The sequence below is a fragment of the Barbus barbus genome (assembly GCF_936440315.1).
Source record: "Barbus barbus genome assembly, chromosome: 40".
NCBI lineage: Eukaryota > Metazoa > Chordata > Actinopteri > Cypriniformes > Cyprinidae > Barbus > Barbus barbus.
This window is the reverse complement of record NC_136718.1, coordinates 7,758,933-7,771,729: the sequence shown is the minus strand read 5'-3', so window position 1 is coordinate 7,771,729 and position 12,797 is coordinate 7,758,933. Positions and strand designations below refer to the sequence as shown.

Sequence of the window (12,797 nt, the reverse complement as noted above, 5' to 3'; positions counted from 1 at the left end):
TTCTGGATTATGCAGAGTTAGTTCTGCTCCGTTGAGTCAACACTGGGCAGAAACCCGTGGCTCAAAGAATCAGGAGTGACTGAAGGGTTTTGATCGTGTTCATACATGTTGAATACATGTCTATTTGTTCACAGGTGGCGAGTTATGCACCGTTCACGTTGTTTCCCACACCGATGCCCACAGCACTCTTTCATCGAGCTCTGGCAGTACAGACACAGTTTAACCGTTTGCTGGACCGGGTCAGCCAGAATCCTGGATTCAGAGGAAACTCTGGCCAGGTATTAAATGGTTGCACTATTGCAGGGTTTCTCAAACTAGGGAACAAAAGCTTTCGGCTGACAAAAATGTTTGGGAATCCCTACACTAATGAATCGCAAGTTGACTTCATTGAGTGTATTATTGCCTTATTTTGTATATTTTAATGGTGAAATGTGTATTTTTATTGTTAAAATATGGTCTTTTCTCCCAGCTTAATATGCAGAGACAAAACATTTGGGACTATCTGTCTGTCCAACCAATGGGAGATTGTTTGGGACACTTTTATTCTATCAGTATTTTTGCCATTCCATCTAGTGGCACTAGAGGCATCAAAATTACACCTTTAAGTCAAATTTTATTAATAATTTTGGTGTGGTCTGATCTAAATGTTTTTTTTCTTCTTCTTCAACAGCACCATCAAAGTTGACAATTTTACAGCAAGACTTTTCAACATATACAAACAAGTTCAGCATGAACATCAGCCCCATATAATGATTTACCGGTAGTTTGTTTATGAATTAAAAATGGCATGTTACATATTAGTTAAGAACATTTACTTCACTGTTCAGGTTCTATTATACACTATCATTCAAAAGCTTTTAAAAGAAATGAATACTGTTTTTCAGCAAGGAAGAACTAAATTGATCAAAAGTAACAGTAAAGACATTTATAAAGTTACAAAAGATTGCAATTTCAAATAAATGCTGTTCTTTTGAACTTTCTGTTCATCAAAGAATCCTGAAAAAATGCCAGTCTCCACAAATACATTAAGCAGCACAACTGTTTTCAACAATAACAAATGTTTCTTGAGCATCAAATCAGCATATTAGGATGATTTCTGAAGGATCATGTGACACTGAAGACTGGAGTAATGATGCTGAAAATTCAGCTTTACCATCAGGAATAGATTACATTAAAAACATATTTTAAAGTGTATTACACATTTTTAATAATATGTAATAGAATCTTACAGACCGTAAAATTTTAATAGTAGTGACATGTACAATATCAACAGTGCATCTCCTTTTCCATGAAGTACAGCTGACGCCTTATAAATGTAACATTAATGCTATTGTGTTGGTTATTAAGATACATTTGTTTAAACTATAGCTCATATTTATTTTAGCTCATATCATTATTACATTAGTAAGTACAAGTCATGAGCAACATGTTCTTAATGTATGTAATTACTAACATATCTTTATTAGTGGTGTTTGTGAAGCAAAGCATCTCTGTTACTATTTCCTCCAAACAAGAGCTTATGGGGTAACACTTTATTTTAAGGTGTCCTTCTTACACGTTACACGAACTTACTATTATAATAACAATAAATTATGCATAACATGCAAGTAACCCTAAGACAAACCCTAATCCTAATCCTAACTATATAGTAAGTACATGTAGTTAATTAATATTACTCAGTATAATTACACTGTAACAAGGACACCTTAAAATAAAGTGTAACCACTTATGGGGACTTGTGATAATCTGTTCTTTTATATGTGCAGAAATATTCCTGTAATAAGAAGACAGTTTGAAGATGTTTGCAGAACTGGATCCCTGGATGAGAGCAAGAGGCTCTTTGTGTGAGTGTTTATGACTGTACCTGTAGTCAGTACCTGACTATTTTTTTCCAACTTCAGAAATCCACACAGACTGAAATTTAGTCACAACTACATGCAAAAATGTTAATTTCTATTTGACCTACAGAGATGGTCGTGAGGTTGCCATTGTCTACTTCCGTAACGGATACATGCCCCAAAACTACGTCTCAGAGAAGGCGAGGACACATTTTTCCCATAGTAAAAAAACAATCTTCTCAGAAATGATACATTTTAGGTGTTTGCTGGGAATGAAACTCATAACCTGATGCATGTTTCAGAGCTGGGAGGCCCGTCTGATGATGGAGCGCTTTCTGGCTGTGAAGTGTCCAGACATCAGTACCCGTCTCGTTGGTACTAAGAAGGTGCAGCGGGAATTGGCCCGGCCGGGGGTCCTGGAGCGCTTCTTCCCTGACGAACCTCAAACAGTTGCTCAGATTCGGGTTTCTTTCGCTGGACTGTACACCCTGGACATGGTAGAGGAACAACATTGTTAACTGGGGTGCTGAATCCTGCTTGAGGAGATATAACCAATGATTAGATTTACCATTATACCTTACAATTAACTCTAACGAGGCACTTGAAACAAACTCAAGGGTTGCACAGGAATCACCATCATAAACACTAGATTTTAAGCATGCAAAATATCTACAGACACTTGAAAGTCAATGGAACAAAACGAGTAGTGTGACTTTCCCTTAAAGGGATAGTTCACCCAAAAATTAAAATTTCCCCATGATTTACTCTGTCAAGCCAAGGTGTTTATGAGTTATATTAAAACATTTTCTGGCTCTTTCTAATGGCAGTGAAAAAAGTGCATCAATCTATCATATAAGTGCTCCACATGGCTCTGGGGGTTAATAAAGGCCATCTTGAAGTGAATCAATGCATTTGTGCAAAAAAATATCCATATTTAAAACTTTATGAACTGTAATCTCTAGCCAACCTGTCTTTCCCAGGGAGATGAAGGTGATAAAACAGTAGCGATGGCTTTGGCCAATCCGGACCAGTATGTGCTGAAGCCTCAGAGGGAGGGAGGTGGTGAGTATCACTACTCATGTCCTGTGTTGTGTACACACAAACACTTGCTCAAAGATTTCCTACTGTATGCCACAGGTAACAACATTTACGGCAGTGAGATCTGTGAAGTACTGGAGAACTTGAAGAACTCCACTGAGAGGACGGCTTACATCCTGATGGACCAGATCCAGCCCGTCCCGGTCCAGAACTACCTGCTCAGGCCCGGAGCTCCTCTGAGACTGAACTCCTGAGTGAACTGGGCGCCTTTGGAGCATATGTCAGGTGGGATCATTTCTACCTCAGCTTTTATTGTACAAGCATTCCTAAAATTCACCGCATTACAGAATATAACTGCAACTTTTTCCACACATAGGAAAGGCAAAGACATGGTGTTCAATGAGTGTGTGGGCCACCTGCTGAGGACCAAGAGCTCAGAGCATGCTGATGGGGGAGTGGCTGCAGGAGTAGCAGTACTGGACAACCCACTGCTGGTGTGAACTACAGCACCACCGACTGGACCAGACGAGAATACCATACAGCTGACAACATTTTAAAATATAAAATGGCCAATCTTAATTGGAATTTTATTTTACAATATTAGTTTTTTTTTATTTTTGATTAAATGCAGCCCAAACCTTTGAGTGGCAGTGTATATTTACTGTGGCAATATTATGTAATTTCAATGAAATGTAAAAAGATGTTCAAGGACCGTCTACTGGAGATTATTTTCTAGACATAAACCTGCACAAAGAAAGAAGTAAAAATCGAATTCCAATCCAACATCTTTCTGAAATCCATGTTTATTTCAATCTCCACATTACAGCCACAGAAATCACACTCTCATCACCAACCAACCAAAAGTCAACACCAGAAACACCTCCATCCTCTCGTTCATTCACAACTCCAGACACGTCACTGTCAACTTCTGAAAAACAATAATGGTTCCAATAAAGCAAGATAGTACAAAGATGATACAAGACATGCATCAAATTTCAACCAATGAAAAAAAAGAAACGGCTTGACACGATGACAAGACCTCAACAGTTAAACAAAGCCAAATGAGTTGTTCTGCAAAGAGAAATCATATGAGCTGTATTGAATAGTAGGATTATGATGATGATGCTTTTTGAACACTTAACATTCTGAAAATGTCACAAAGAAAGAAAGTGGAGTTTCTACACATTTTCTTGGGTGTTTAGCTTAATATCCTGGCTGAAAAGCAACAGGCAGTCAGTGAAGTTAGATTAACGGGGAACAGATAGACAAAGGCTCAGACAAACTAATGTAAAATCATCTATCGGAATGTGCAGAGTGACGCAATGATCCACATAGTAACGTCCCTCCTGCCTCACAATAGTACATACTCCATGACGTACACACTCGCTTATTCACAAAACAAAGAAAACGCATCAATGCAAGCGCCAACTGAAAGTGAAAACTACTTGATATGAAAGAAATTTGTGTTAGACAGCCGATTTTACATTCGTTGATGCTTCTTTTTCCCCGTTTCCCCTCAGCCCAAAATATACAATGAATATATATGTTATATTCACTAGTGACATTTAACAACAAAAAGGCATTCCCGTATGGATTTTATATCGTATTATCAAAGCCATGAAATTGATGAACGTATTTAAAGCATCACTGCCTGACTTTTGGCGCCTAAAATCCCAATCTTCCCATGACTCTTTTCCTATGAAGAAAAACACAATGTTGAACATAGGAAATGATCTTTATTTGAAATCAAGACAGCGACGTTCCCTAGAAACAAGACTGAGTCTGCTAGTCACATGACCGTCGTCATGTGCTGCGAGCCCCTAACCAACACGATGTCGCAAAGTACCGCCACGTAAGCTTATAGTTGCAGGGTCAGTAAAAAAGAAAAGACCCTATCCCTGACCCGATGAGAGAACCACGGCGGTCGCCAGACAACATTAAGCAATTGCTTTTAAAAACTTCAATTTCTGCGTAAAAAAAAAAGGTACATAAAAATATACGTTTTGTGCAGTACAAGTTAGTGCAATTATATTTTTCCCTCTTGTTCTTCTCATTGGCACTTAGTGAAAGTTATGATCATGAGAGGGACGCTCTTTCCTTCCTGACCACTGGGAAAGAGAAGACAAAGCTGCTCTAAGCTGTGATTGGACAATATATTTCGATGAATTTAATCATTGGGCACCTGCCCAATTGTTTCTTTGATTTCCATCATTAATAGCTAAACTGCTACAGTTTTTGGGAGCTACATTTTGATTGCCAGTTTTGGTTGATCTGACGAAAGCTTAAACATGATTTAATTCCCATACCTTGAAGGTGAAAAATACTGCAAAATATTTAGAAACAAAAACAGCTTGGGTTGGAATTAGAGTTTCTTTTTTAAGGAATTATTTGACCCCAAAATAACAAATGTATTTTGAAATATTTCTTTATATACATACCTTAAAAGGATAGTGTACCCCCCAAAAATGAATCATTCTTCATGTTGTTTCATACCTGTATGACTTTTTTTCTTTTGTGGAATGCAAAAGAAGATATTTTGAACAATCTACCATCTCTGGTATTTCTGTCTGGTAAACAATTAAAGCCAATGGGGTCCAATGTTGTTTGTAATCCCCTCTAACTTCAATTGTATACACAAAAAGTACTTTTTAAATATCTTTTTGTGTTTCACACAAGTCAAACAGATTTGAAACGACATGAGGGTGAGTAAATGATGACAGAATGTTTATTTTGGGGTGAACTGTTCCTTTAAGATACAGATTACATTCAAATGTCCAATGACTGTCGTCAGTGTTTCATGGGCTCACTGCAAAAAAAAAATATATATATACATACATATATTATATATGTATGTATATATATAAACAGAGAGAGAGAGTCTTGATTTCCAGTATAAATATTTCAACAATCTTAAATTAAGGTACATTTACTTAGATATCATGACTAAAGGCCCGTTCACACGAAGCACAATAAAGATATGGTTCTAAAAATGGTTCTCAGTATGAAAGAATAGCTTGAGTCCACACCACAGCTATAACGATAAAGGCACAAAGAAACGACATCGTTGGAATCCCTTCAGAACGATATTTTCCAACTGATGGATGATAAAAACAGTGACAGCCAATCACAATCCATCCTGCTATAATGAGCTGGAGGATTTAAAGCAGCAGATGCACGTGCGCTTAGAATAAACAGACGCTGGTGTGGACTCTAATATCGTTATCTTTATTGGTGTGAACGGGGCTTTATTTTCTGAAAACATATAACAAACGTAATTGAGTGTATAATTAAAACCAGAAGAAAAAAATCTATAAAAAAACTATTCAAAGGGAAAACAAGACTTTTTTTCGTGCCTTAACCATAAACTCACTTAATTTTGATACATTTTAAGAAAACAAGTCAATTTAATTCTCAAACAGATGTATGTTTAGATATTTGTATACGAGACAAAAACACATTTATTTTTTTTTTTTTTGCAGTGTAAAGGTGCACACTGAGTCCGAAATTTTCGGATATGCGTTTTTCCGTTTTTTTCATATTCGTCATCCTTTCCCATCAAATTACATGCTACGGATGCGAAAACGCAGAAAATCGAACTTTATGACGGACAAACGTTTCGGAGGCAGTGTGTAAACGTGATTGACACAACATGAGGTCGTACTTATTTTTGAACGTGCGAAAATTCTGCATGAAAATTTCGGACTCATTGTGCAAAGACCTTAAGAGCTCATATAGAGAGGGTCAGATAGCACATGATCACCTCGATATGGAAAAAAAAAGCACAGTGGAAGACGTCTACACGTTATCAGAGCAAGCGTTTCCTTTACGTGAATAATATCTGTATGCTGAATGAGAAGCAAATAATTCCTTAGGAAGCATAATGTGGCCTGTTATGTGGGAAGGCGTTTTTGTGTGGAAATCACATTAGACTGGGATGACTTCCCTTGACAGCAGATTGTCTGTTAATTCTGAAGTGTGGCCGGTTAAAGTGCCTGCCATTGAATTAATACTGTGGACCGACAGGAATAAACCTCATAACTTATGAAGAGGCAGTTGATCTGTGAGGGACAGAATAGTTTGGGTGCGTTAGCGTAGAGAGAGAAGCCATTTTACATTCCTGCACTACAACTACTCGCGCTGAAGTACACTAAAGGCTCTCCCCGAAAGGCTCATTCTTGTTTAGAGGTATTACTTTAGCAATATGTGTTGAAACAGTTCTTGACTATTTGCTAAAACGCTCAACACGCCGATTGCGATGCAATGTTAAACTGTACTCTGCTTGATCAAAATAAAAATGGCTGATAAAAAGTGCTTGTAGGCAAAATGAAGCGGTAAGTCCAGAAACAGTTTGATTTGGAACAAAAACTTGTTTGAACAGTTGTTTGAAACTTAAATTTGCTCGGTAAGTGCAACCAGGTTTAAGAGGGTTAATCGTTTGAAATACTCAATAATACCCATCAAAAATAGCTTACAGGGTTTTTAACAGTAAAAACTGCTATGTATAAAGTCTGCCACACTTAAAATCATGAAAAATCATTAGCTGTAAAACACGAAACATGAAAGCATAATAAACTGCCTGGAAAATCTGCTTTGAATGTTTTGTTTCTGGATTACTTAAGAAAAAACTTCTTTTTGCCTTAATATGCAATGCAGCAAAAGCTTTTTTTTCGAAATTCTTTTTCTCTTTTTTTTGCTTTTTATCAGGTTTTTTTTCTGAATAAAAGTCTCAGTGTTCCACTATGGAAGCGGTAAGAAAAGAGCACCCCTTGTGGCCTGGAGGAATCAGTGACATTTTAAAAGGCCACATGCCTCAGAAGGACACAGCTCATGAAGTTCACTCTGAGAGTGTGCATGAGATACCGGCGCTCAGTCCGTGGAACAGCCGCAGTTTTGAAGTGCGGTAAAGGATAAAGCTCAGTCAGTGAAGCGCTGGCAGGCCTTCTTCCAGCGGCACGCTGTGCACCACAGGTCCCTCTTCTCCATGCCATACACCTTTCGACACTTCTTGGCTTCGCTACGCGGTTTCCTGGGAAAATATTTCACATGGTTTCAGTTTTAGCTGTAATGCAAGGCTTCAAATACATCTTCAAACCAAAAACATCCGGACAGCTTACCTGGTTCCAGTAGTGGGTTTGGAAGTGGAGGTGTTGCTGGTGTGTGTTTTGCTGACAGTGGTGTAGTTAACAGGCTGTCTCTTCTCACCGATGCTAACAGTGCGGATTTGAGTCATCGGGCCCTGCAAATGCAAAAGGTGATCTAAAGCTCAACCAAACACACAAAAGACTTGTTGTTTACATCTCAGCTGGCACTTCTACTATTCAAAATTTGGTGTCAAGTAAGATTTTTTTTCATGTTTTTGAAATCTCTCTTATACTCATCAAAATTGCATTAATTTGATATAAAATACAGTAACAATTCTAAATATTTTGAAATATTATCACAATTTAAAATAGCTGTTTTGAATATATTTTCAAATGTAATTTAATGTTAATGTTTTTTGTGGTATGTTATTCAGGATTAATTTGATGACTATAAAGTTCAAAAGAATAGCATTTATTTGAAACAGAAATATTTTGTAACATTATAAATGCCTTTACTGTCACTTCAGATCATCTTTGCTGAATAAAAGTATTCATTTCTTTAAAAAAAAAAAACTTATCGACTCCAAACCTTTGAATAGTATAGTGTGTATATTTATCACAATTAGTAATACAAGTCATTTTTGTTGTTCGTATTTTATTTTGTTCACTCTTAAGTGTTTATACCTGATTTCACACCATTATATTGTATTGTAGTATATTATATTACTCTATGATAGAAAAATACTGTGATTTTTACATTTTCTGACAAAAAAAATGTAAGTGCTGTTTGTGCAAAACAATTTTAGTGTTGCTAGGGTGTTCTGGCTGATTTATTTTCATGATTACTTTCCGAGGCAAAATAACAGTAAAGCCCCGTTCACACCAAGAATGATAACTATAAAGATAACAATATTAGCGTCCACACCAGCGAACGATATCGTCTGCTTATTCTAAGCGCAGGTGTGTCTGCCGCTTTAAATTCTCGAGCAAAAGAAATGTAAAATGGAAAAAATCGTTCTGGTAGTGATTCCAACGATATCGTTTCTCTGTGCCTTTATCGTTATAGCTGTGGTGTGCACTCAAGCTATTCTTTCATACTGAGAATGATTTTTAGAACCATATCTTTATCGTCATCTTTATAGTTATCATCTTTGGTGTGAACAGGGCTTTAAGCTTATGTTTTCTTAGCAGACCACCAATTATTGGTGTATAACAGCAGCTCCCTGATCACAATATATATTTATGATAAACTGCATCTTTTTGACAGGCACTAGGTGTCTGCAGTTCCTTTGTTGTCAACCTGTAACAAGGGTTTGGAAGCTACTTTCTTTGCTTTGCAAAAGCATCTGAGACAGGAAACCAAAAGTCATGCAAGTGCAACTTCTGAAAGACCCCAAGAGACAGAGAAAGACAAGCTGGAAGTGACAAACGAGACCCAACCAGGCTTACAGGATCGCTGCCCTTTCAACCTTTAGTGAGTTCAGTCTTTTACAAGGTGACAAACGCTCCCGACTACGCCTCTGAGAGGAAGAAAACAAGAAAGAAAGAAGTAGCCATCTCACCGGTAGACCTTTATAAATGACAGGGGGTGACTGCCAGGATACACTAATCCTATCCTCACTGTGAGGCGGTTCAGAGGGCATGCTGGGAATGCTGACAGGGGTTGTAGCCTGAAAAACATAGTGTGTGTAAGAAGCGGTATTAGCAAAGCCAGCAGAGAGAGAAAGAGAAAACACTGTTAAGTACAACTGCAACCCCCCCGAGAGCCAAGAAGAGCTGCCTCAAAGACGAGCCAGTGACCTCGGTCACATTAGAAATGGTTAAAAGCAGACTGTCTGAGCAGCAGAGGGCAGATACGGCTCCTGAAATCACGGCCTTCGATGACCTCGTCACCCCGACCCATAAATACTTCAACAAAATGGACCCCAGCAATTAAAGAGACACATGCGTATGCAGTAGTCTGGCTTTGATATTTAACAGAACCCTCAATCTGGTGAACCCTCAGTGTAAATCTCTGGCCGGTTTGAAAGTTTTTAGAAAGGTCATTCATTACATTTGGGACAAAAACTCTCAAGAAACTCCAAATGTAGTCAGACTGCAAATTGAAAAAAGATACTGACACACTACAAGTAGAAATAACTGACTTAAAACCATTTTAGCTGGTGAAAATACTAGTGTTAAAACCATTTTAGCTGGTGAAAATACTAGTGTTAAAACCATTTTAGCTGGTGAAAATACTAGTGTTAAAATCATTTTAGCTGGTGAAAATACTAGTGTTAAAATCATTTTAGCTGGTGAAAATACTAGTGTTAAAATCATTTTAGCTGGTGAAAATACTAGTGTTAAAATCATTTTAGCTGGTGAAAATACTAGTGTTAAAACCATTTTAGCCACCCCAGTATATATAAATATATATAAATAAGACATTGTAGTTTCATTTTAAGAAAATAAAGATTTTTTTCAATTAAGCACATTTATTCGCAAGAGTTTAATTAGTATTGCAACAAATTATATATTTTTAAAGTATTTATGTAACTTGGTAGCATTTGTTTATGCTTTAGTATATATGGTAGTATTTTTATGCTTTAATTTGTCTTTTAAAATGTAAAAATAACTGTATTCCAGTATTTGTTCTTTGTTCCAGAAAAATTTATTTTTTACAGTAGTGAAAATCTAATAAGAATAATTGATAATGAGAATTACAGTTAAAATACCGTTCTTAAACATATATGAAAATATTTTTGCTCATTCATCTCAGGTCCACACAATCACAATTTGCATGCTTTTTTAATATGAAATTTGTTCATTATACAGTGATATGGATTAGATTTCATTGGATTGTCTTAAAATTAAAATTTTGGTTGCATATGAATGAATGTTTTAGGGAGTGATGAGAGTATATTAAAAATATCTTCGTTGTCTTCCAAAGATGAAGTCTTATGCGTTTGGAAAGACATGAGGGTATACAAATAATGATAAAAGTTCAATTTCTGGGTAAACTATCCTGTTAATACACATTATGCTAGTGAGAATGTAGGAGGAACAGCAATTAACTGTCACAAAAATAATGTAATATTGGCAAAATAATGCAAAAATGTCTTAAAGGTCCTAAAATTGGATTTAGCTTCTCCACACAAAATATAATACCTTATTTCTTTTGATTTTATAGTCATACAAAAATGTGATTTCTGTCACCCTCAAGTGGTTCCAAACCATGAGTTTCTCTCTTCTGCTGAACCTAAAAAAAAACTATATTTTGAAGAATGTCGGTAACCAATCGGTAACCAAACAGTTGATGGTCCCCATTTTTTTCCCCCATTTTATGGAAGTCACATAATGATCTTCATAAATAAATTCATACAGGTTTGGAACGACATGAACAGCAACTTGGGTGAACTGTCGGTCGCTTTAAGCTCTGTTGAGACTGAAAGAGAGAGATTCGAGTTGCATTAATAACAAAAACAGAGCCTTGCGTGGGAGATTTGAAAGAATCTGATGTTTCCAAAGTAAAAGCATGCACCCACACACACACACACACTGATAAAAGCACTGTTGAAAAGTGTCCATGAAGACTTCATCGCTACACCTCAAACCCATAATATGATAAGAGCACTCCACCGTCTGCACAGAGACGCAGCCAAAACTGAACCTGCGGGCTGAATAAGATGCACTGAAGCGTGTTGTTACCTGGTAAGCGTGGTCAGTGCGGATATGGCACAGCGCCGACGGTGCTGACTGGCTGAGTGGGGTGTGGATCACGTGGGCGGGCTCAGATCGAGACGCTTCACAAGTCAAGACGGGGAAGATGGGGGCCGGGCCGGACGAAGTAGGCGACGTGGGCGTGAGGTTGGACAGCCCCTCCGAAAGCGTGTCCATGTTCACCTCGATTTCAGAGTAGTAGAAATCCTCCTCGCCATCGCTGTAGTCAGAATCTCCATTTCGCCTGAAAACACACAATATTAAACTTACACAGGCCTGAGTGTGCACATCAACCGGCGGCCAGCAGGGGGAAGCAGTGCCGGCACATTAACAGAGGTTTGAGTTTATATGGGAAGGTCAGGTAGCAACAAGAGGCTATAAAAACACTCTTACTACTTCCATCAGAATGTGCTTCCCTCATTACCTCCTGTTATGGTGCTCAGAAAGGGGAAGAGCTCCCCGAGCTGCCCCATCTTTAGAGACTGACAGACAATCTGGGCCCTTCAGATTCATCTCCAGTCCAAAAGCAATGAGTGAAACTTCCATTTGAAAGTTAACAGTATACTTCTCTTTAAAAAAGAGAGCCGGTCTGTCTCACTTCTGTGTAGAAGACTACATGTTCAAACTGTAGAAAAAAACGTGTGCACCTGTCCCAGGTGACGCTTACCCCAGGTGGATGGTGCGGATGTGGCGCTGGATCCCTGAGGAAGTGCTGAGGACTTTTTCACAGTTCTTCCACAGACACTTAAACATCACCTTCATGGAGTTCTGGAACAAACAAACACACGATTTACATGTGAAGGACATATCAGTAACTTTGAAGTTTTTTTTGAAGGAAAGGAAACCCTTGAATAGCCCAATATAATGTGCAGGGAAGTGATGGATCAAATCATGGTATGAAGATTAACAGCATGGTCTATGGAGATCTGCTGTATTTGCAGTCAAGGCAGTGATCAGCAGTGATTCAGAGGTCTGATTGCATAAGTCTCATGTGTATGTGCAGTAGAAATTCCCTTCGGCCCACTGCTGCCCCGAAGGCACAAAGGCTCTTCACTGCTGCAGTGACACAACTATTAAAACAGTTCAAAACAACAGTGACACTGCCAGGTGACGGCATGTGTGGGAGATTCACACCTCCTGC

The 12,797-nt window shown here is 37.9% G+C and overlaps 1 protein-coding gene and 1 pseudogene across 5 annotated transcripts in view; one reads left to right on the top strand and one right to left on the bottom strand.

Annotated features, from left to right (window-relative positions):
* LOC306860066 (glutathione synthetase-like) overlaps positions 1–3,376 on the top strand; it is a 4,805-nt pseudogene extending 1,429 nt beyond the window's left edge. Inside the window, exons 2-9 of the transcript in view lie at positions 135–278; positions 1,481–1,524; positions 1,767–1,844; positions 1,969–2,038; positions 2,141–2,335; positions 2,819–2,900; positions 2,976–3,161; positions 3,253–3,376. The product of the transcript in view is annotated as a glutathione synthetase-like (transcript). The remainder of the gene's footprint in view (positions 1–134; positions 279–1,480; positions 1,525–1,766; positions 1,845–1,968; positions 2,039–2,140; positions 2,336–2,818; positions 2,901–2,975; positions 3,162–3,252) is intronic.
* Positions 3,377–3,666: 290 nt separating this feature from the next.
* LOC306859686 (zinc finger protein 704-like) overlaps positions 3,667–12,797 on the bottom strand; it is a 59,828-nt gene continuing 50,697 nt past the window's right edge. The window contains exons 5-10 of one of the 4 annotated variants that reach the window (XR_013783326.1): positions 12,324–12,424; positions 11,645–11,900; positions 9,520–9,627; positions 7,991–8,112; positions 7,737–7,902; positions 3,669–3,804 (exon numbers count right to left, since the gene is read on the bottom strand). Coding sequence is in view for 2 of the 4 variants with exons in the window: in XM_079400859.1 (XP_079256985.1) it covers positions 7,791–7,902; positions 7,991–8,112; positions 9,520–9,627; positions 11,645–11,900; positions 12,324–12,424 (699 nt within the window). In the remaining 2 variants the exon portion in view is untranslated. Of the gene's footprint in view, positions 3,805–6,351; positions 7,903–7,990; positions 8,113–9,519; positions 9,628–11,644; positions 11,901–12,323; positions 12,425–12,797 lie in introns of those variants that run through there. The other 3 variants (XR_013783325.1, XM_079400859.1, XM_079400860.1) reach the window with 3 other exon arrangements.